The sequence below is a fragment of the Aristolochia californica genome, unplaced genomic scaffold (genome assembly GCF_029961685.1).
Source record: "Aristolochia californica isolate CCGP_79_NKW_82.1479 unplaced genomic scaffold, dmAriCali1.0.hap1 SCAF_2, whole genome shotgun sequence".
Taxonomy (NCBI): Eukaryota; Viridiplantae; Streptophyta; class Magnoliopsida; order Piperales; family Aristolochiaceae; genus Aristolochia; species Aristolochia californica.
The window spans coordinates 43,285,031-43,304,551 of NW_027181881.1; the positions used below are offsets into that span (position 1 = coordinate 43,285,031).

Sequence of the window (19,521 nt, forward strand, 5' to 3'; positions counted from 1 at the left end):
CCTCGTCTATGGTTTAGTCCATTAGAGATCTTAAAACTCGATTTTCCAGTTGGGCTTCCTTTGATTGTTGTCTCAGCCCACCCTCCAACGCCTTCACATCTACTCGATTTTCTCTCCGTTCTTCTTCTCCTCAACCTCCCCCGATATCTATCTAACTATCTATTTTTCCAAAGGTCATAAATTCCTGTTTTGGAATTTAATGATAAATTTTAAGTAGACATAGATTTTATGATGAATTGTACTGATGTAAGCAATAGATCATTTAATTTCAACTTCAATTATCCTTAGCGATGACAGAACCGAACAGCTCAGAATCGCAGAGGCTCTTACGTCTTGGGTGGGTGAAGAAACTAGCGTCCAGAGTACGATAACGCGGTGGTGGACAAATCACAGATGAATTAGTGCCCTTTACTCAAATTACGGATCAAAAAGTCTCGTAATATTTCTAACGAAAACAAGGTGCAGTCTTTAATTTTCCACGTGACTTGTGAGAATTGTGACAATAGCAGCAGCAGCAGCAGCAAGCACGGCCCGCTTCCGCATGCAATTCGCGAGTCTTGCTATAAGATGCCCTCCATCGCTACCGCAATCCATCCAACCTGTGTAACGGTGACTTGCCGGTCCTGTGTCCGGATCCCATCAGATCTATCCTCCATATCGATTATTCCCTCCACAATCCGTCCCCGATCCGGTCGAGGAGGTGGTGGAGGAGGAGAAGAGTGACTGGACGAAGTCGACGAACAATAAGCTGGATCCCCTCCAGGATTCGCAGTCCCTGAAGCCTAACATCGTCAACGGTCAGATACGGTATCGTTCTCCCTCCTCCGCCGAACTCGAGGGCCAGATCCTGTCCCCGCCGCCCTCTGATCAGCCTGACAGGATGAAGCAGCGCGGGAGGCAGGAATCCCTCTCCGACAAGATTCACCGTTACCGTGGCGTCATCCTCGTTGTTTCCATTCCCCTCCTTCTCATTTCCTTCGTTCTTTTCCTCATGCCTCGCGTCCCTGATGATTCCCTCGTCTCAGTTGACATTGGCTACCGCAGGTTCGTTCCCAACAGAAAGACCAGTCCTTCGGATTCCAAGAGCTATGCTGTCATTTTCGACGCTGGCAGTTCGGGCAGTAGGGTCCACGTCTATTGCTTCGATGAAAAATTGAATCTCCTTCCAATTGGCAAAGATCTTGAGCTCTTCTCACAGGTAATTCTGATTCCTGATTGTTTTTTTTTATCTAATTTGTACATGCCTGTATTAACCCTGAACCCTAAGTGGCAATGCGCGTTAGAGGAGATCCACCAAGGCACCTTTTGCCACTTTTGGGATACAACTTTCGATTGGAATGGTTCCCATTGCTTTTGACAATCTTGTTACTTTCATTACGTCATTCTTTAAGTTAGTGACTGCGCCTTCGTTCCAGTGCATGATCTGAGAGTTCCTTCACCCCCTCAGTGAACTGTTGGAAAACATTTTTGTTCTTCTCCTTGTGTCTAACTCCAGGGCCAATTCTTTAGAGCTTTGCAGATTTAAATTTATTAAAATATTTTCATCTTTCATCTTACCTTTAATATTTGGTTGGCTATCCTCAATTGAAAAGATATTACAACTCGGAATTTGCATTTAAAAAAAAATGCTATTGATTTGCATTTTCTTACCTTTTCTTAAAACATTGTATTGTTTCCGTCACCTTGAACCATGGGGTTTAGGCCAACATGTAATGCCTATAAGGCGAGATGTCTGGGTTTGTGGGGGACATAACGAGAGTGCTTACGAGGCTACCATTTTCTTGCGTTAAAGAGAACTACAAAAGGAAAAGGTGTTGGATGAATCAAGTGGAAGGAACATGTTAAGAAGAAAAATAAGAAAGAGGACACGGACGCCTTCTTCCTTTACACCCAATGCAGTAGACCTAAGCACTTGAACTGGCAGTAACCATTCCCCTGGAGTTTCTTAGCAAGTATTTGCATTATGATAATTTTTCATGAGCCAGTGAACTGTTAGACCATGAAGTATCATTTTTTCCCTCTCTCTCTCTACGTTATCGTTTTCATGGCTGGAAATTTGTGGTGCTATTTTGCTTGCTTTTCATTTTTGGGAGCTTTTTCTGTTTTCATCTTTCACTTTTTTTTTGTCTTTCTTAGAATGTGGTCATGTATTTTTAATGGTAATTAGGTTGAGGTCAGCACCTTTCAACAGCCTGAGATACAATTTTGAAGTTTTACTTCATGTACAAAAATTGTTATGGTAATTATTCCTGTGCCTTAGAGTACAGCCTGCATTACTATTCGTGCTTACCTGTAAAAGATAGATTGCGAAAGTGAAGTTCTTCTTTTCTGCTAACAAGTGACACAGTGCCTGATTTATGTCACTTTACTCACTGTAATTTATGACTGAGACATCTCAACAATTGACATTTAAATCATGTCTTAAGTGTTTCAACCAGTTGTTAGATTCATCTGCCATCTTCCAAATATAAATGTCTATTTTCTGGCTTAGCCATTTTTTGTTCTTATTTTTAATTTTTTGTTAACAGAAAAAGCCAGGTCTTAGCTCATATGCAAGCAATCCCCAGGAAGCTGCAAATTCTCTCAAATCCCTTTTGGTGGAAGCTGAAAATGCAGTTGACCCTACATTGCATAGTAAAACACCAGTTAGAGTTGGGGTAATTCTGAATGCTCTGATTTTTCTTGTCTAATGACGTTATTATTTGATCTTAGAATTTGTAAAATGTGATTGTCATCTGCATTTAATGTTTATGCAGGCAACTGCAGGTCTTAGAGCATTGGAGGGTGATGCATCTGATAAAATTTTGCAAGCGGTAATTTCTCCTTCTTTATGAAATCCTTCTTCTCATTTATCTTAAAATAGAAGATCTTTTGGGCTACTTCAAGATGTACTTTTTGAGGAGACTCCATGAATCAGCTTACTACATTGACAGGAAAGGCAATGTTAGGCCTCGTTAATGTTGCATGTATTAACTGCCCAACTAATCTTCTATACATACTTCTGTCTTTTAGTAAAGGACTATTATCACCCTACAAATTCTGACCAACCTTTATAGTAGTATCCACTAGTTTGGCTCTTATTGACCCTTATTTATGTAACATTTCTGTAATATACTTCCTCTGTGACAACACTACACCTTGCTTACTTTGAGCCACCTTAATTCACAGAAAATATTTTACGGATCTAAGATTTTTGGTTTGAAATTTTTTTTTTTTTTTTTTTTGAAAATGTTTGAAAATGTTTGTTCAAATAGGCTTTCACTTCCTTAATCCCCTTAGTATCACTTTCATAATGTACAACGTCGTCTACATACACCACAAGTACCACTCCTAGATGCTCGATGTAAAACAAATCAAGAATGATTAAGTGACTCCTTACAAATCCAAAGATCTTGACAACTTTACTAAATTTATCAAACCAGGCCCATGGACAAATTACAAACCTTCTTATTTTCTTCCCAAGTAACATACCTAAAAGGTTGCTCCATATAAGCCCCCTCTTGCAAATCACCATTTAGGAACACATTTTTAATATCTAGTTGAAGTAGAGGCCAGCCCTTAGTTATTGCAACAGAGATCGAAATACGAATTGTACCCATATGAGCCACAAGAGAAAAGGTGTCAAACACATCCCTTCTGTATGTTTGGGTGTAATCCTTGGCCATCAATCACGCCTTGTACCTTTTAATTGTCCCATCAGCATTATATTTAATGGTATACACCCAACAACAACCAACAACGGTGACATCTGTAAGAGGATCAACTAAGGTCCATGTTTGTCGAGTCTGTAAGCGACCATCTATCATCCATAGATTTCTTCCACTTAGGTAAACACAAGATATCTTGCTCATTAGTAGGGATACAAACACTGGACAATGAAGTTGTAAATTACCTTAGTGTCAGAGATAGACTATGAAAAGAGACATATTCCGATATAGGGTAGTGAGTATTTTTTCTTTTGGCAATGGGAAGATCCAAATCATCAAAGATAGGATTGACAAGCTTGGAGAAAGATGGTTCAAACATATCAGAGGGAACCATATTTGGAGCTAAATGTTGTATCTCATTATTGGATAGTTGCTTGTGTACCTTTCGTTGTTGATATACCTGCACAGGTTTAACTTGAATAGAAGTGGAAGGTGCAATAGGACTATCCATTACTAGAAGAGGTATAGGAGACTTAGCAACCATTATAGAAGGAGACAAAGACTTATATGAGGCACTAAAAAATGGTGTATTTTCCAAAAATGTCACATCTATTGAAATATAAGTTTTTTTTTAGCAGGATCATAACATTAATAACCTTTCTGAGCACGAGGATGACCAAGGAAAATACATTGTATGCCAAGTGGAGAAAACTTTTATCACTTTATGGACTAATTGAATGAATAAAACACAATGAACTGAACACACAAGGTACAACCTTAAATAAGCATAGGAATTTTTCCTACCAAAATCAAAGATGGCATTTTATTAATTAAGTAAAATAGGATGTGATAATGACATCTCCTCCATACAACTTTTGGACATTCATCTGAAACAAAAGATTACGTGCTACTTTCAACAAATGTTGATTTTTATGTTCTGCAACTTCATTCTAATGTGAGACCTCTCTCACTAAAGTTTGAAGATAATTAAACAGACTCATACAACTCCGTATGCGATTAGGTGATCCTTTATAATGGTTTTACTTTCATTCTTGCTAACAAAAGTAACTTATTAATTTTGACAGTGAGAACTTTAAGTCATTCAAACTTTTTTTTTCTTTGATTTATTTTTTATTTTTTATTTTTTTGTCAAAATGGGTGGTAGAAACTGTTTAAATATGACATCTGCTTTGAGGGAACCAATCCTTCTGGACTACACTTGCTTATATGGATAGTGGGTTTGCAAAGAGAACACCTTGTTTAACCTACTTTACCCTATCATTTTTGTATAACTTTAACAAATAATTTACCTTTTTTTTTTTTAAATGATGCTGATTTTTATTAAGACAAAAGCTCAAAAGAGCAAATTACCAAGGAGGGAAGTCTTCCCAAACAATGAGAGATTGCTAGGAAGTTCCGATATTTACCAATTTATCAGCCAAAGAGTTGGTTGATCTAGGAATGAGATTCCAATTACAATGAATAGAAGATACAATGTCAGCAATACTATTAGTGATGTGCCAGTGGTGCCTAGGGGAGTTGTCTTTGGAACACCAACTAATGATAGTCTTTGAGTCGCCTTCAATGATTAACTTGCCATGGAGACGATCCCTGAAGAACAAATAATTTGCCTTGAAAACAAAACTTCAATGGATGCTCTTGGAGAGCTTACTGTAGTAGCTTTAGGGTGGACCTAACTGGAGCTATTTGAGCTCAATTTGGCCTCTTATGTTGAGCTGAAAAAGCTGAACTTTCACTCTGACAAATTGGTATTGGCACATAATTTTCAGATTGTACAATGTCACTTCACATCTCCAATTAAGTGTTCTTGTTATCTCCAATATGAAAAGTCTAATGTTGTTCAACTTTTTAGTGTCATAACTGGTAGTTGGCTCATGGCAGTTCTATTTGATTCTATTGCTAAAGGAACACTCAATCTTTTGTTGCAGATAGGCTTAATTGCTACTTGTCACTGTGAAACACTTTTCTATGTCTTAGAAGGATTATAGCTATTTACTTTACTCATTGGTGTACCTTATAATTTGGAAGTACTCTTTTTGATTCGATGATTTTATGAACCTACTTCTTCAGGTGAGGGATCTTCTAGAGAACAAAAGCTCATTTAAATTTCAGCCTGAGTGGGTCACAGTTCTTGATGGTACTCAGGAAGGTGCCTATCAATGGGTAATCCACATTAATTTTTTCTCTTTAGGATGTCTATGTTGTTTTTGTTTCTTCATGCTCTAAGGTAGCCATCTGTCATGATTAATGATCAAAATGATCTTTCTATTTATGATAAATGCAAATGGTAACATTAGTGTGGATGATTTTATTTTTTACTTATTTGAATGGTTGATACCTGGTGGCCTTCAATCTTAGCTTGCTTCATGTTGGGCTGCTTGATCTTTTACTTGTGCTTCCTGTTACTGATCTTTTTAGGTGTCCTAGTAAATGACTTTGAGATAACTCATTGAATTATATGCTTGAAAACCAAGAAATAAGTTCAAAGGATATTCTAATTCAATATGTTTCCCTATTGATCCAAATGTTGTAGGCCCATTAGTTTAACTAGTGGGTCTTAATGCTAATTTAGGAAGGCCCAACTAAACATAGCCAAATAAAAATTAAATTAGAATTACACGTAAGACCAAATAAATTATTAAACTTTAGTCTTTAAATTCGTTGAGGAATAGTCCCACATGGATTAATGAGATTAAAGATCTTAAATTTATTAGAGGTTTCCTAAGGTGGCTAGTCATTTTGGGATGGGCCTTAGACCCAACTTAACATGGTATCAGAGCAAGTACTCGTATGTGGGCCTCCACCCAAATTATCCACGTGCCTACACGTGAGGGCCTCTACCCAAATTTTCCACGTGCCTACATGTGAGGGGGAGTGTTAAATAATAGTCCCACATGGATTAGTGAGATCAAAGATTGTTAAATTGGGTCCAAGACCCTATCTCAAAATGACTAGTCAACTTAGGAAACCTCTTTCTCAACTAATAAACTCAAGATTTTTGTACTCACTAATCCATGTGGGACTATTCCTTAACACTCCCCCTCACGTGTAAACCATCTTTTGTGGTTCTACAAGTGGATAATTTAGGAGTAGGCAGTTTAGGTGTAGGCCCTCTTTTGTGGCTCTACAAGTGGATAGTTTTAGGTGTAGGCCCTCTTTTGTGGCTTTACAAGTAGATAGTTTTTAGGTGTAGGCCCACATATGAGTACCTGCTCTGATACCATGTTAAGTTGAGTCCAAGGCCCATCCCATAATGACTAGTCAACTTAGGAAACCTCTTTCCCAACTAATAAACTCAAGATCTTTGTACTTACTAATCCATGTGGGACTATTCCTTAACATTTTGAGTTTATTAATTGGAAAAAAGGTTTAAGAAGAAAAAAACATCTGGTTCCCTTATGTATGAATCCTCTTGACACCATTTTCTAGAATAATGCCTTCAATCTTCTTGTCATACTCCTAGTATATAGCTTTCCAGATGCTAATCTTCATTTTTTTTCTTCTACATTTATTCTGTATTTTATAAACTTCTCAATGATCCCCTTTTTGTATGATTGAGCCTTGTGGAAAGAGTCTCTTTGGGTTATGGAGTGTAGGCTCTAGCAACGGTTTCTTCATTGTTGGCATGGTGTAGCTGTCTGCTTGTGATGCTCTCTTTGGTAGTTATGTGAATCAATGTTGCAAAGAAAAAGGTTGAAAAGTCAATTCTACTCGGAACTGTCCCTTTTTAATGATACGATTTTTTGTAAAGAACTGGTTCAATTGCATGTGAAGCTCTGCATAACATATTCAACTTTGTTGCACTGCTGGATATGATGTGTGTTACTCTAGCTGATCAGCCCCAGTTCTGGGAACATGAATTACACGCTCTTGGAGGAAGCTTCAGTTGGATGGATAATATGGTTAATTTGTGATAGAGCTGCCATTGCTGTTGAACACCGTGTTGCTCCTTAGTGCTATAGTAGCAATAGGCCATTTTCCTTGAGACAGTTTGCGAAGAATGATCCTAGATAGATGAATTGATTGCTCAAGTGCTATTCTTTTGTCTTATCTATTGTGGGGCAAATTGGGGAAATTCTGGTGTTATGAATTTTAGCCAAGTTTGCTTATGTGCAGGTCACAATAAATTATCTGCTAGGAAATTTAGGAAATAAATACTCAAATACAGTTGGAGTGGTGGACCTTGGAGGTGGTTCTGTTCAAATGGCATATGCCATCTCAGAAAAGGATGCTGCAAAGGCTCCAAGACCAACTGATGGGGAGGATTCATATGTGAAGGAACTGTTTCTTAAAGGGACCAAATATCACCTTTATGTTCACAGGTATGTGAGTCTATTTGGTGACTTTATACAGTAGATTTACTATTGAAAAGGAAAACCTTTATATTTAAATTTACAAATTTTTTACTTAAAAAAGTTTACTAATTTTTTACTTAAAAAAGTTTACTAATTTTTTACTTAAAAAAGTTTACTAATTTTTTATGTCTGGCTATTGTAAGTAGGGTTGGAAGTTCAGCTATATGAGAGCTGCTTTTACAATACCCTCAGTGATTAAATTACCAAAGTCCCTCTGAACCATAATTTTGATAGTCTTCTTGACAGACTTTTATGTCGTTGTTGTTCTTTTCGAAAAAAAATGACACAATCTTTTCTGCTATTATGAAAGTTTTATTTTTCTATTTTTTAACTTCTCAGCAAAGGAAGTGTCAAGAAATGGTCGGATACCTGCAACTTTACCCCTTAGAATGTTTTTAAATTGTTAAATTTTATCTGAAACATTTATCATAACAGGAATTGCCTATTCCCCATGGAATGCTGCATAATTGGCTATAAGACTCTGGTTTTAAATTCATGCCTACATTCATTTGTCATATCATCAAAATTGCCCATGTGCCCCTGCTAGTAAATTCAGTCAATTAACTATAAATTTGATCTGTGAAAAGACAAAAGTATCCTTATGAATACAATTATGACTCTTTTATGTATTCATAAAGTAATTCAGTGTAAGGTCATAGAACTGATGTAGGGCCCATCAAAATACCTACTTAGTAGTTGTGTCCAACATCATTTTGGTCTTTTAAATATCAAGATCAGTTTTTTTAACCCACATTGGCCCCAACTATACTTGAATGGGCTCATATTGAGTTCCACATAATAAAAGATTCATAATATCATTTTTGTAGGAGTCCTTTTGTATTTGTACGTACCAAAGTTGGTGTTATCTGACTTTACTGGCAGGAGTATGAAGACAATTTGAGTGATATTGTAGGGGTATATAGGCATTAATTTGAAACTGATGGTTATCTAGGCAATTATGCCATCTGCCATGAGTATGTAGGCAATTAACTCTTTATAATATGATGCTGTTGTCTTAAAAGTGATAAAAAAGTTGCATGAATCTGTCATTCTTGTTACTATCCAAGGACTGGGCTTACATTTTCTATAAATACAAATCAGTCACTAATCTCTTTTTCATGAAAAATGTACTTGTTTCTTTGATGTTTGCAGTTACTTGCGTTATGGTCTGTTAGCAGCTCGAGCTGAGATTCTGATGGCTGGGGAGAAGTCTGGTAACCCATGTGTATTGAATGGTTATGATGGTAGGTTTGCACTGCAATATTTCGTGCATAGGGCATATGCAAACAGGCACTTTTGTTTTTCCATTTTTATTAATGTTAAGTGCATGATACAAACAACTTTGTATTAACTTCATTTTTAATAAGAATCTTGAGAATATATATATATATATATATATATATATATAATGGAAGCATAAAATTACAAAAAATATACAATAATTGTATGCAACGATCCAAAAATATCAATTAAGTAGACATAAACAAAATAAACAAAAAAAATGTTTATTTTTTGTTATTCACATATATCATTTGTGATGATATGAGATGTAACTATGTGCTTAAACCTTGCAAGTCGACTCTGGGGTGGGATTGGGAAACCCATCTTTGTTTGAACATGCGCAAGTTTCCCCCTCACCCATCTGTGATCAGCAGGATGAATGGGAAACAATATGTGGGATAATTATGTAATTAGACTCTGTGGGTTGGGTCTGCTGTGGGGATGGAAAACCCTCCTTGCCCAAATCTGCAAGGAGTTTTTACCCTCACCTCTCCCCTATCTTGTAGGGTGGGGAGGAAACCCCGTCCTGGCTATATCAGGTCAATTTGGGTTAGGTTCCCCATTTAACCTAACCTGTGCCCACCCTTACCTACGTGTAATTTTATTGTGTAGGATGGTAAGATTTCGACACCTAAAAATGATGCAATTTCTGGCCCAGAGATTTGAATAAGCTTTTGGTCATAAGTCAATGAGCATAACTATTTTTACATAAAGAACTAATTAAATTGAAGCTTAAATCTGTCCTAGTGCCACAATGATTAAACAAATGAACTATTCTTTCAATACTTCTTTCATTTTTAATGTCTTTGTGCCTTTTTAATACTTTTTTCAGAAAGAGTAAGTTCAAAAGTTTCTAATTACAGCTGCTAAATATGTTTAATGGTCTACATTTTCTTCTCAGCTTAGTTACTGGTGCAAAAGTTTTCATATGTTTGTCAGATTTCACATGATAAAGGCTACTGGCTTTTTGTCCTGATAATTTTGGGCAAGATTGAGTAATCCTTTTGACAGTTTACCCTAGTTATTATACGGAAACTGGACCTTTATTCCTTTTGGTGCTGATGTCATGTTGAAGCATAGCTTTTTTTAAAAATTTTTTTACCAAAGACTCATTTTTCCTGAATAATGTTTGAGCTTTTTCCAAATACTTTTTTTTATCTAATGTCAAGTCCTATCATGAGTGTCAAAAACTATTTTTTCTCATTATTCATTTGTTATAACTAGATATGTTTAAGTAAGAGGTTGAGTCTTTAAGTTCAGATTTACAATGAATGACACTGGGCTATTTGTTATATAGCTTCTGTTACTATTATTACTTGGAAGTGGAAATATAGAAAGTTGAACATCACTATCTTTCAAATATTTCTCACTTTGAAGAACGTTTCAAAGATTTGTACTTTTTGTGAATCATCCTAAATTTATTATTTTTTGTAGAAAAGAAGAATCCTAGATTACTCTTGTGCTCCTTAGGGAGCTACCTTCATGTATTTCCTTCAAATTAGATAAAGAGAACTGTACTACAATTAAATTGTCAGAAACCTTCTTCCTGACTTCAAATTAATAGTGGGCAGCAATTGGTTATTGACTCGCTATAAGTTGATTGCCTCCATCAGGGAGAAGTGTTACCAAATTCGAGGACAGTCTGAATGTTTCAATTTTTTAGTCAGTATTTCTCATTTGTCACTTGAAATTTCAAGTAAACGATGAACTGGTGACAAGTAGTTTAAGCAGTCTTAATCAGTTTCGCTAATGTGAGCTACAAGTTGCATAGATGATTGTTGAAGGAAAGAGTTCAGGCTTTCTGATTCTTAAATCAGATTCAATCTAGTGAGCTTTGTCACTGTAATTTCTAATTTACATATATAGGAAAGTGGAAAGATCTATGAATTATTTGTTACTTGCATTTTTGTTTTGGTTTCCTCTTTTTCTGTTTCATTTGAGTATTTGGCAAAAGTATTGGAGATTATAAATTTGGAGTTATGTCTGTTCTTCTTATTCTCAGTTTTTTCTCCAAAAGGTGGTACTTTTTCTAAAATTTTGTCTTTTATGCCTGAAGGATCTTACAATTATGGTGGTTCAACATACAATGCATCAGCTTCACCTTCTGGCTCTAGCTTTAACACATGCAGGAGAGTTGCTATCAAGGGTCTTAAAGTGAATGAATCCACATGTACACACATGAAGTGTACATTTGGCGGTATTTGGAATGGTGGTGGAGGAGATGGGCAGAAGAATCTATTTGTTGCATCTTTCTTCTTTGACCGAGCAGCTGAGGTGATGGTCACTTCTCTTTTTCAAGAGTAATGTGATTATTGTTTGCTCCTTTATATTGAGACAGTGGAATGCATATCTGGTTTCAGTTTCTAAAAGACATAATCTTCATGACCAGTTATGCTAGACAATAATCACCAGATAGCTTTCTAATAGACTAGATAGCTACTTTCTAGCTTAGTATTTGTCTTACTTGGAGGCACTTATCTTCTATCTTCAAACAATGTTATTTATTTTTAAAGCATGAGACAGAGTAGAATTTCTTTAAACGATCAAGGTGTTTTAGCTGGAGGGACCTTATCTGTATCTGAATATTATTGATAGACCTCCTGAAGTTGAGGATCCTTGTTTTATAAAATTTCCTTGCGGTTGTCGCATGGCATTTGAATTCCTAAATTTTGATTGCCTTCCAAACAGAACAGTACATCCAGTGATATAGCACTGGAACTAATGTAGTAGTTGGAGGCCATTATTCCTTCTCATCCTGCTTAAGGTCGTTTCCTTGTCTCCTGTTCTGTTCTCTCTTTTTCTTTTGCCTCTTCTTTCCTTTCTCTTTCTCTCAGTTGATCCCCTTTCTTCTGTCTTCTATTTTTCTATTTCTTTCTCTTTTGTTTTCAATCTCTACTATGACCAGTAAATCCAAAGTGCATGCTAGATCTGCAAATCTTTATTGTGGACTAAGATATGCCGGATTACTATGTGTTGGCAATACAACTCCCAAATTCAAAACTTTGAGCAATGTAGTTCCATGTGGAACATGAGTCCTATCATGTTCTTGAATATTCTTCCTAATGTGTTTCCTTGTTCATCTATGTTCATTTTGCTTCACTTCCATATTCTTTTCGTTCTATTATATGGTACTGTTTGAGTACAACTTCATAATTCAAGAAGCACGGCTGACCGGAAAAGCTTTTATAACTGATAAAAAGTAGAGTGAAGTTCTTTCCTAGTGACCTTGTCCTTTTCTTAATAATTCTAACGATAGCATGTGTGCAGGCTGGTTTTGTGGATCCGAAGCAACCAGTGGCCAAAGTAAAACCTGCAGACTTTGAGGATGCAGCCAAGCGTGCTTGTGAATTAAATTTTGAAGTTGCAAAAAGTACATATCCACGTGTGGATGAAGCAAATTTGCCTTTCTTGTGCATGGACCTTGTTTATGAGTTCACTCTATTGGTAGATGGCTTCGGTAAGCTGTTCTTTTCTAATAATAATTATTAGATTATGCCGGTATTATATTTGATTAATGCTTTTCATAGTTTCCCTATTGTTTAAATCTGATGGACTGGCACTGCCTCTACAATACTTTCCAGCTCTAGATCCGTGGCAAGAGATCACCCTGGTCAAGCAAGTCAAGTACGGTGCCTACCAAGTTGAAGCTGCATGGCCATTGGGTAGTGCTATTGAAGCAGCGTCGTCAAAATAGTATTGTAGAAGAGTGCGAGCATCATGCTTTAAAACCTTCCTAGTAACCCTGTTTTGATACTCAAAAAAAGTAACGTGTGGAGACAAAAAGTACCGCGGCAACACTAATACAGGCTTTTGGTTGATCAGTAACATGCTTGTGGCTCATCGGCAGGCGTTTTCTATGACGGAATTTGAACTGCAGCTAAGGATGGGAGCTCAATATCTTTACTCGCTACTGTGACTCTGGGAGTCATGATGAGCTCTACTGTGTTTTATTTAAGAGGCCGAATGCAGTAATTGTTTGATCCAATTCTATATGTAATCTTTCGTCAATTCTTCGATTGTAGAGAGGATATGACAGGTTGCATGCCATATGGTAGGCTCGAAACAGTACAAAGAGACCAAATTGATTGACAACCAGCGTGGTTGATTCTTTAAGAAATGAAATTGAGTATTCTTACTTCCTTACATGTGCAGGCCTGATACTAATCATCTTTCATTTAACAGCTTTGTTTGAGGCAACATAAATACCACATTTTTCCAAAGAATTAGAAAGAAGAAATTTGATATCACAAAAGGTCTTTTGATACCTTATGCAGGTTCAAGATGGCCATGACAGGAATAGAATTGACACTCCAGCATCCACTCAGTTATCTGGCACGAACCTCTGGTGATGCCAAATCACAAGCAGAAAACAAAAGAATTTGGTATGCAAAATATACAATGGAGCAAGTTAGGAGTTCCTATTTCTGTTGGTGATTGTTGCATACTGTACAGCCGTACCCTTCGCTTTCAAAATGGATGCTTATTGATCTCTGTAAGCTTCTCCAGAGGAGTGCCAAGACCCCGGAAAAAAAAATCTCGGTTCATTAAGTCCGGAACCGTTGTCCTGTCTAATACTGAAATGGAAGAGGTTAAATCGTCGAGATTCGAATCCCAAAACCATTCGTTATCTTCCTTGACAGCTGCTCCTGTCTGAAAGCTAACTGACGGGTCAATCCTCATTCCTTCCGTCCAGTGTAATGCCGTGCCATCTTCTGGTTTGCCTAGATTACTGAGCTCCACGAATGGATCTTCGTTATACACTTCAGACTCTGAGCCGAGATCTTGAAATGTGTTCAAGGCGTTTGCAGCCTCTTCAGATGATGATTCTTCTGTTCTCTGTAGCTGCAGCTGTTGTAGTGTCTGAACATTGTTCTTTTTGTTGTAGATCCGACAAAGAACCCAATCATCCAACTGCAAGAAGCAGAGACGTTGTAAGTGGATCTGAACAATATTTGAATTCAACCATGTTAGAAGTGGGCAGCGTGGAAGAATTAGGCAACTTACCCTGAGGGTGCCTTCTTTCTTGGCGCGATTGGGGTGTGCTAGCCGGTATTCGTGCATGATCCAGTTTGTCTTCACTCCTTTGGGAGCTTTGCCAGCGTAGAAAACCAAAGCCTTTTTTATGCCCGAGTGTTGTGTACCCTCTTTTGGCCTGATGGGCTTGTCAGCGCCGGTTGCTTTCCAGTAACCGCTTCCTGCAGCCCTGTTGGGTCTGGACCCGTTAGGGTATTTGCGATCTCGAGGGGTGAAGAAATACCACTCCTTTTGTCCAAACAAAGCCATATCTGAAATTAAAGTTCCAAGAAGAATCATTAAGACGAGAGGATGGATCCATCAACAAACTATTAGATACAGGCAGATGATTAGATTAATGAAATGATGACCTGCAGATTAAGCGAACCACTTTGAACTAACTTGAAAGTGTATGGATAGAAGACCGAATGGAAGCATTTTAAGAGACGTGCGATAGGTGCGATAGGCCTACGATATACACACCTGGAAGCTGCCATGGATCGTACTTGTAAAGATCGATTTCGGCAATGATGGGAACGGGAAGAGATTGGTGAGTGGCCATGCGGCAGAGGTAATGAAGAACAAGCTCCTCATCAGTGGGATGGAAGCGGAAACCAGGAGGTAGATTCAGTTCGGCTTCAGCATCTATCGCCCTTGTCCTTCCCATGACGATTTCTTCGTATCTGCAGACTACAATCTGATTCCGGCTGTCTTGTTCTTCGCTGCAGCTGCTGAATGTTGGGATCACTCCGGGGCTCCGTGCACGAGAGGATCGATGCGTCCTAGCTAGCTGTGTTGTACGTGCATTTGTCAGAGCTGTGGACAGTCGGTTATGGTTAACTGATTAATGGGAGTGCCCTAGTATATATATATATATTACCCAGAAACATGAAATAACGAACGTAACTAGGGGGACCGGACACAGAAACCGCCCGGCTGGGTTGGGTATTACAGAGAAAAGACGATATTTTCAAGGGGATTAAGAAGGAGAACAGAGGATTGATGTGGCGGCTTCCTCCAGCCGCCGTCAAAACTCAAAAATGTCTTAGACCGTAGACCGCCGACGCAAAATGTCTGGGATCCCAAATTCGGAATATTCGCCGACATGTTTTTCTTGTTTCCATAGGATGGCGATAAAGATGCTTAATACCAAGCCGATACATCTCCCCTGTTTCCTGTTCTGTCTCTCTTCATTGTTTCCGCTGACTCGAGTTTTAATTTTATGGTCCAAGCTGACTGCTCAGCCGCTTCTTTCTTGAAAAATCAATAGGAATTTAAAACTATAATTGATGAAGTTCCAGAAATACGTCAGTCGCCGCTGAATCCTCGTTCTTCCGTCGTCATATGGGTGGCGTCACTGCCACGCTTTCGTTTTTCCAGATGTTTTTTTTACCAAAATACCCCATTTAACAGGTCGGACAGGGAAGAGAAGAGGATCACTAGGCAACCAGCCCTCATGATGTCTTTTACCTACCTTTCACTTCTGTCTATATTAGAGGGGAGCGGTGAAACTCCCCTTACCTTATGTTTGTGAAACAAATGAAGAGTCCTATGAACCTCATTGGCTCAATGTCTTTGTATTCCTTATTTTCATTTCAAACAGTTCTAGCGAAATATTTGATCAAATATGTGATCCGCAAGTCAGGCAGATACCAAAGCAAACACCAATTGGCCTCTCTCTAGAGTATTTAAGAGTAGGAACATAGTCGTTGTTAGCTGGCGCTAGGAATAAAACTCACTGTGATCCTCCACATGCGCCGGCGAGTTGGGCAATGATGCGCCATGCTTATGATCTCTTCAGTCCCAGCAGCAGAAGGAACAGGGAAATGTAGTCAAAGTTATAGGCCGCTCTGAGGAATCGGAGCTTGTAAGCGTTCCATGGTGGATAACCAAAATTGAGTTCTGTCAGGAAGCTTCTTCGAAGGACTGACTTTCCATGACTGAAGGCATCAAATGAGAATTTCCCATGATACTTCCCAAAGCCGCTCTCGCCGACGCCTCCAAAGGGTAACGTATCCAGAGCGAACTGTGAACGTGAGAGGAGGGGAAGATGAGTACTCAATGTAGTTAATCAGCCGGAGGAGGGAATTAAAACATGGAGGGATGCAGGAGTTACTTGAATAATAGCATCATTAAACGTCACGCTCCCAGAAGATGTTTCAGCGACCACCTTTCTCTTGAGAGATTCGTCTTTTGTGAACACATACATAGCAAGAGGCCGCGGCTTTGCATTTATGAAGTCGATACTATCCTCTATTTTTTTCAGCTACAAAAGAAGGACGACACAGTAATATTTCATCCCAATAACCATGGAAAATATAGTGAAAGAATATTGGCTTTTGTCTCCCTCTATTTATGTGGAGAGGAGGCCTTGGTTGGAGACTCTCACCGTGATTATAGGAAACAGCGGACCGAAAATTTCTTCTGTCATCACTTCAGAGTCTAAAGGAGGATCCAACAGGATAGTCGGCTCTATAAACCTGCAAAAGATAGTGAGGTCAACTTGTTTCTGCGCTCCAACATAAGGTACTCAGCTCATTTCTTGCTCCAATTTGCAAAAAAACCGTCGCAGAATTCCTTTATTTCTCTTTCTATCGTCTTTTCAAAAAGGTAAGACAGGTTCAAAGAAGAGTTAGAAAGAGTACAAGTTCTCCTCATCCAGTGCACCTCCATGGATTATCGAAGCTGCAACCCTTGAATCTTCCAGGAGGTTCTTCAGCCGGTCGAATTGACTCTTATTCACAATCCTAGCCATGCTGTTAGTTTCCAGCGGCTTATCCCCATAAAATTTCTTGAGGCGTATCTTGATTTGATCAATCTGGGAAAGAATGAAGCCGCATCAAGCTGTTTACCAGTGTTGATTTAGGATCATCTGGGTGATACTTAATGCCTACTTTATAAAACATACCGATCAAAACCTTAACCGCCGGACTGCTTTTTATTTCTTTATGTTTCTTATAACATACGAGAGAGACACAGAGTGTGTGAGAGATTATTACCACCGAAGAGACCTGCTTTTCTTCAACCAGTAGATAGTCAATTCCAACGCATGCTTGCCCACTGCAAAGACCCCATTTTCCGCTCACGATACGCTTGATGGCAACCTCCAACATAAAAAAAAAATTGTCCTCAACAATGAAGAAGAAAAGATTTTCGCTAGGGAAGGGCACCGAATTCTACCTCTTTATCCCATGAACTGGAGAGGTGGTCAAGAATTGCGGGGCATTTCCCCCCTAACTCCAAAGTGACGGGTGTAAGATGCTTTGCGGCTGCGGACATGACTATACGCCCAACGCGCGCACTTCCTGAAGTCAGCAGAGAGAAACATTTTTGTTTAGTAGGTTTAAACTCAAAAGAAGGTAAGGAGGCGGTCGGGGTGGAAAATGGACTATGGATGAACCTGTGAAGAAAATCTTGTCCCATTTCTGTTCGAGTAGGTTTTGGGCCACGGGGAGGCCCCCTGGAATGACCTTGACAGCTTTATGGTCCATGTACTTGGGAATGTAAGTCGCAAGAAAGGAGGCGGACGCAGGAGCCAATTCTGATGGCTTTAACACGACCGCATTGCCTGCAGCTATAGCTCCGATCAGGGGGTCCAGCGACAATCCTGCCTCATCACCAAACACAATAAGCTGTTTACTTAGTTTGAATGGGGATGCCATTCGCACAATTAACTACTGCTTCTTAGTTTGAATGGGGATGCCATTCGCACAATTAACTACTGCTTCACTTGCTAAGCTGTTCAAAACAGAGAGGAATGAGATAAGATGAAGGTGATTGTGGTCTCACCGAAAGGGAAGTTCCAGGAGGATATTATGAGAACAACGCCAAGTGGCTCAGGTATAACCTCAGCCGACGTCGGGAAGGCGATTACTGGCACAGAAACCTGCCATGAATTTCTTACACATGTTACATTCAATCCACAAATCAAATTTATTAACGAATTTGGTAAAAGTTTTTGCTAGCTTCAGGTCAATAGAAACTACCCCTGCGGACCACAATTTACCGTTCCAATCCCCAGCAGCAAAGCTTCAGTTCGATGCCGATGCATTTTCTTCTCTGCTACTTTTAAAGAGCAGTTTTTAAATATGACGGAGGGAGGGAGGGAGGGAGGGAGTGATTTAATGGGTTGTATTTGGCATTTGATGATCTTTAGAAGAACGATATCTAAAATAATCTATCAAAGCTGATTTATTCATGTAAGACCAATATGCTTATGCAACCCGTATGTAGAGGCGAACCATCCATTTTTACAAAGATTATTCAACTTGCAAAAGATGGATTTTGAAGACGATATACATTTCAAAATGGACAAGCGAGAAGGCCGGGTTTGCTCACCTTTTGGCTGGCCATCCATCCTTCCAAGGAGGCCATTGAAAGATTAAGAGACTTGCGCAAAAGCCCTATCTGCGAAAAATCCAAAATGTTGTAATAATATACTAGAGGTACAGAAAGATACCCTCAAAATCATGCAGAAATTTAACGTACCATAAGTAACTTGGTGTAAGATTACTCTTTACGAGTTTAGGTTCTATTACGATCAGAACAGATAACGAGTCATATATAGTGAAGGACTGCGAGGCAAATTGATTGACACTAGTTGATACTTACCTCGTCCCTGTAAGCTTCTTCAGGCGCTTTGCCCAGATCCTCTTTCAGAACCCTGAAAATCTCTCCTTCCTTCTCCCTGAGGAGCCTCGAGAGGCCCTCTAGTTGAGACCTTCTCCATGCGGCGCTCCTCGTCCTCCGGATCCGGAAGCTCTCCCTCAACTCTTTCATCTTCTCCTCCAGATGCAGCACTTCCATGGCCGCGGCGGTTGCTTCTCTTCTCCGATCGATCCCTCCGAAGTCCGACCGACACAGCTTCCTCGATTGCTCAACAAAATGAAATAGATTTCTCAAACACAGAGAGCTGGACTCAAGGAGATCAAGAGAAGGACAATAAAATGAAGAAAACCAAGCGCGAATCCAGAGTTCAAAATCTGCAGTAGCTCATGCGAGAGATAAGACGGGTTCCTTTGTTCCTTCATACCATCAGTTTCAACGTGGCCACATGGTCGCAGTTACGAGTATTTAAAGCTTCTGCAGCAAATACAAATGCTCTACTTAAAAGCCTTGGGTAGTTTTTATTTCCCTCCTTCTGTACGCATATACAGGTCTAACAACTGGATTTTACAGAGGAAATTAACCCGCACAATTTATAT

The 19,521-nt window shown here is 38.9% G+C and overlaps 3 protein-coding genes across 4 annotated transcripts; 1 reads left to right on the forward strand and 2 right to left on the reverse strand.

Moving 5' to 3' along the window:
• Positions 1 to 445: 445 nt before the first annotated feature.
• On the forward strand, positions 446 to 13,444 carry LOC137956020 (probable apyrase 1). Its single transcript, XM_068803308.1, has 9 exons — positions 446 to 1,198; positions 2,529 to 2,657; positions 2,757 to 2,813; positions 5,739 to 5,831; positions 7,785 to 7,990; positions 9,176 to 9,267; positions 11,361 to 11,578; positions 12,572 to 12,761; positions 12,886 to 13,444. The coding sequence occupies exons 1-9, from the start codon at positions 881 to 883 to the stop codon at positions 12,996 to 12,998; spliced, it is 1,416 nt and encodes a 471-aa protein (XP_068659409.1). The 5' UTR covers positions 446 to 880; the 3' UTR covers positions 12,999 to 13,444.
• A 100-nt stretch (positions 13,445 to 13,544) lies between these two features.
• LOC137955530 (NAC domain-containing protein 2-like) lies at positions 13,545 to 15,724 on the reverse strand. Its single transcript, XM_068802514.1, has 3 exons — positions 14,801 to 15,724; positions 14,309 to 14,589; positions 13,545 to 14,215 (listed from the first exon to the last, which is right to left on the reverse strand). Exons 1-3 carry the CDS (start codon positions 14,982 to 14,984, stop codon positions 13,772 to 13,774), a joined length of 909 nt encoding a protein of 302 aa, XP_068658615.1. The 5' UTR covers positions 14,985 to 15,724; the 3' UTR covers positions 13,545 to 13,771.
• Positions 15,725 to 15,871: 147 nt separating this feature from the next.
• On the reverse strand, positions 15,872 to 19,366 carry LOC137955529 (aldehyde dehydrogenase family 3 member F1-like). 2 transcript variants are annotated; one of them, XM_068802513.1, is made up of 10 exons: positions 18,929 to 19,366; positions 18,656 to 18,724; positions 18,107 to 18,203; positions 17,718 to 17,924; positions 17,498 to 17,622; positions 17,317 to 17,409; positions 16,963 to 17,135; positions 16,707 to 16,797; positions 16,434 to 16,583; positions 15,872 to 16,343 (listed from the first exon to the last, which is right to left on the reverse strand). In XM_068802513.1, the coding sequence occupies exons 1-10, from the start codon at positions 19,121 to 19,123 to the stop codon at positions 16,104 to 16,106; spliced, it is 1,440 nt and encodes a 479-aa protein (XP_068658614.1). In that variant the 5' UTR covers positions 19,124 to 19,366; the 3' UTR covers positions 15,872 to 16,103. The 2 variants fall into 2 exon arrangements, with proteins under 2 accessions (XP_068658614.1, XP_068658613.1); XM_068802512.1 differs by having other exon boundaries at positions 15,873 to 16,343; positions 17,317 to 17,421; positions 18,929 to 19,365.
• Positions 19,367 to 19,521: the final 155 nt, after the last annotated feature.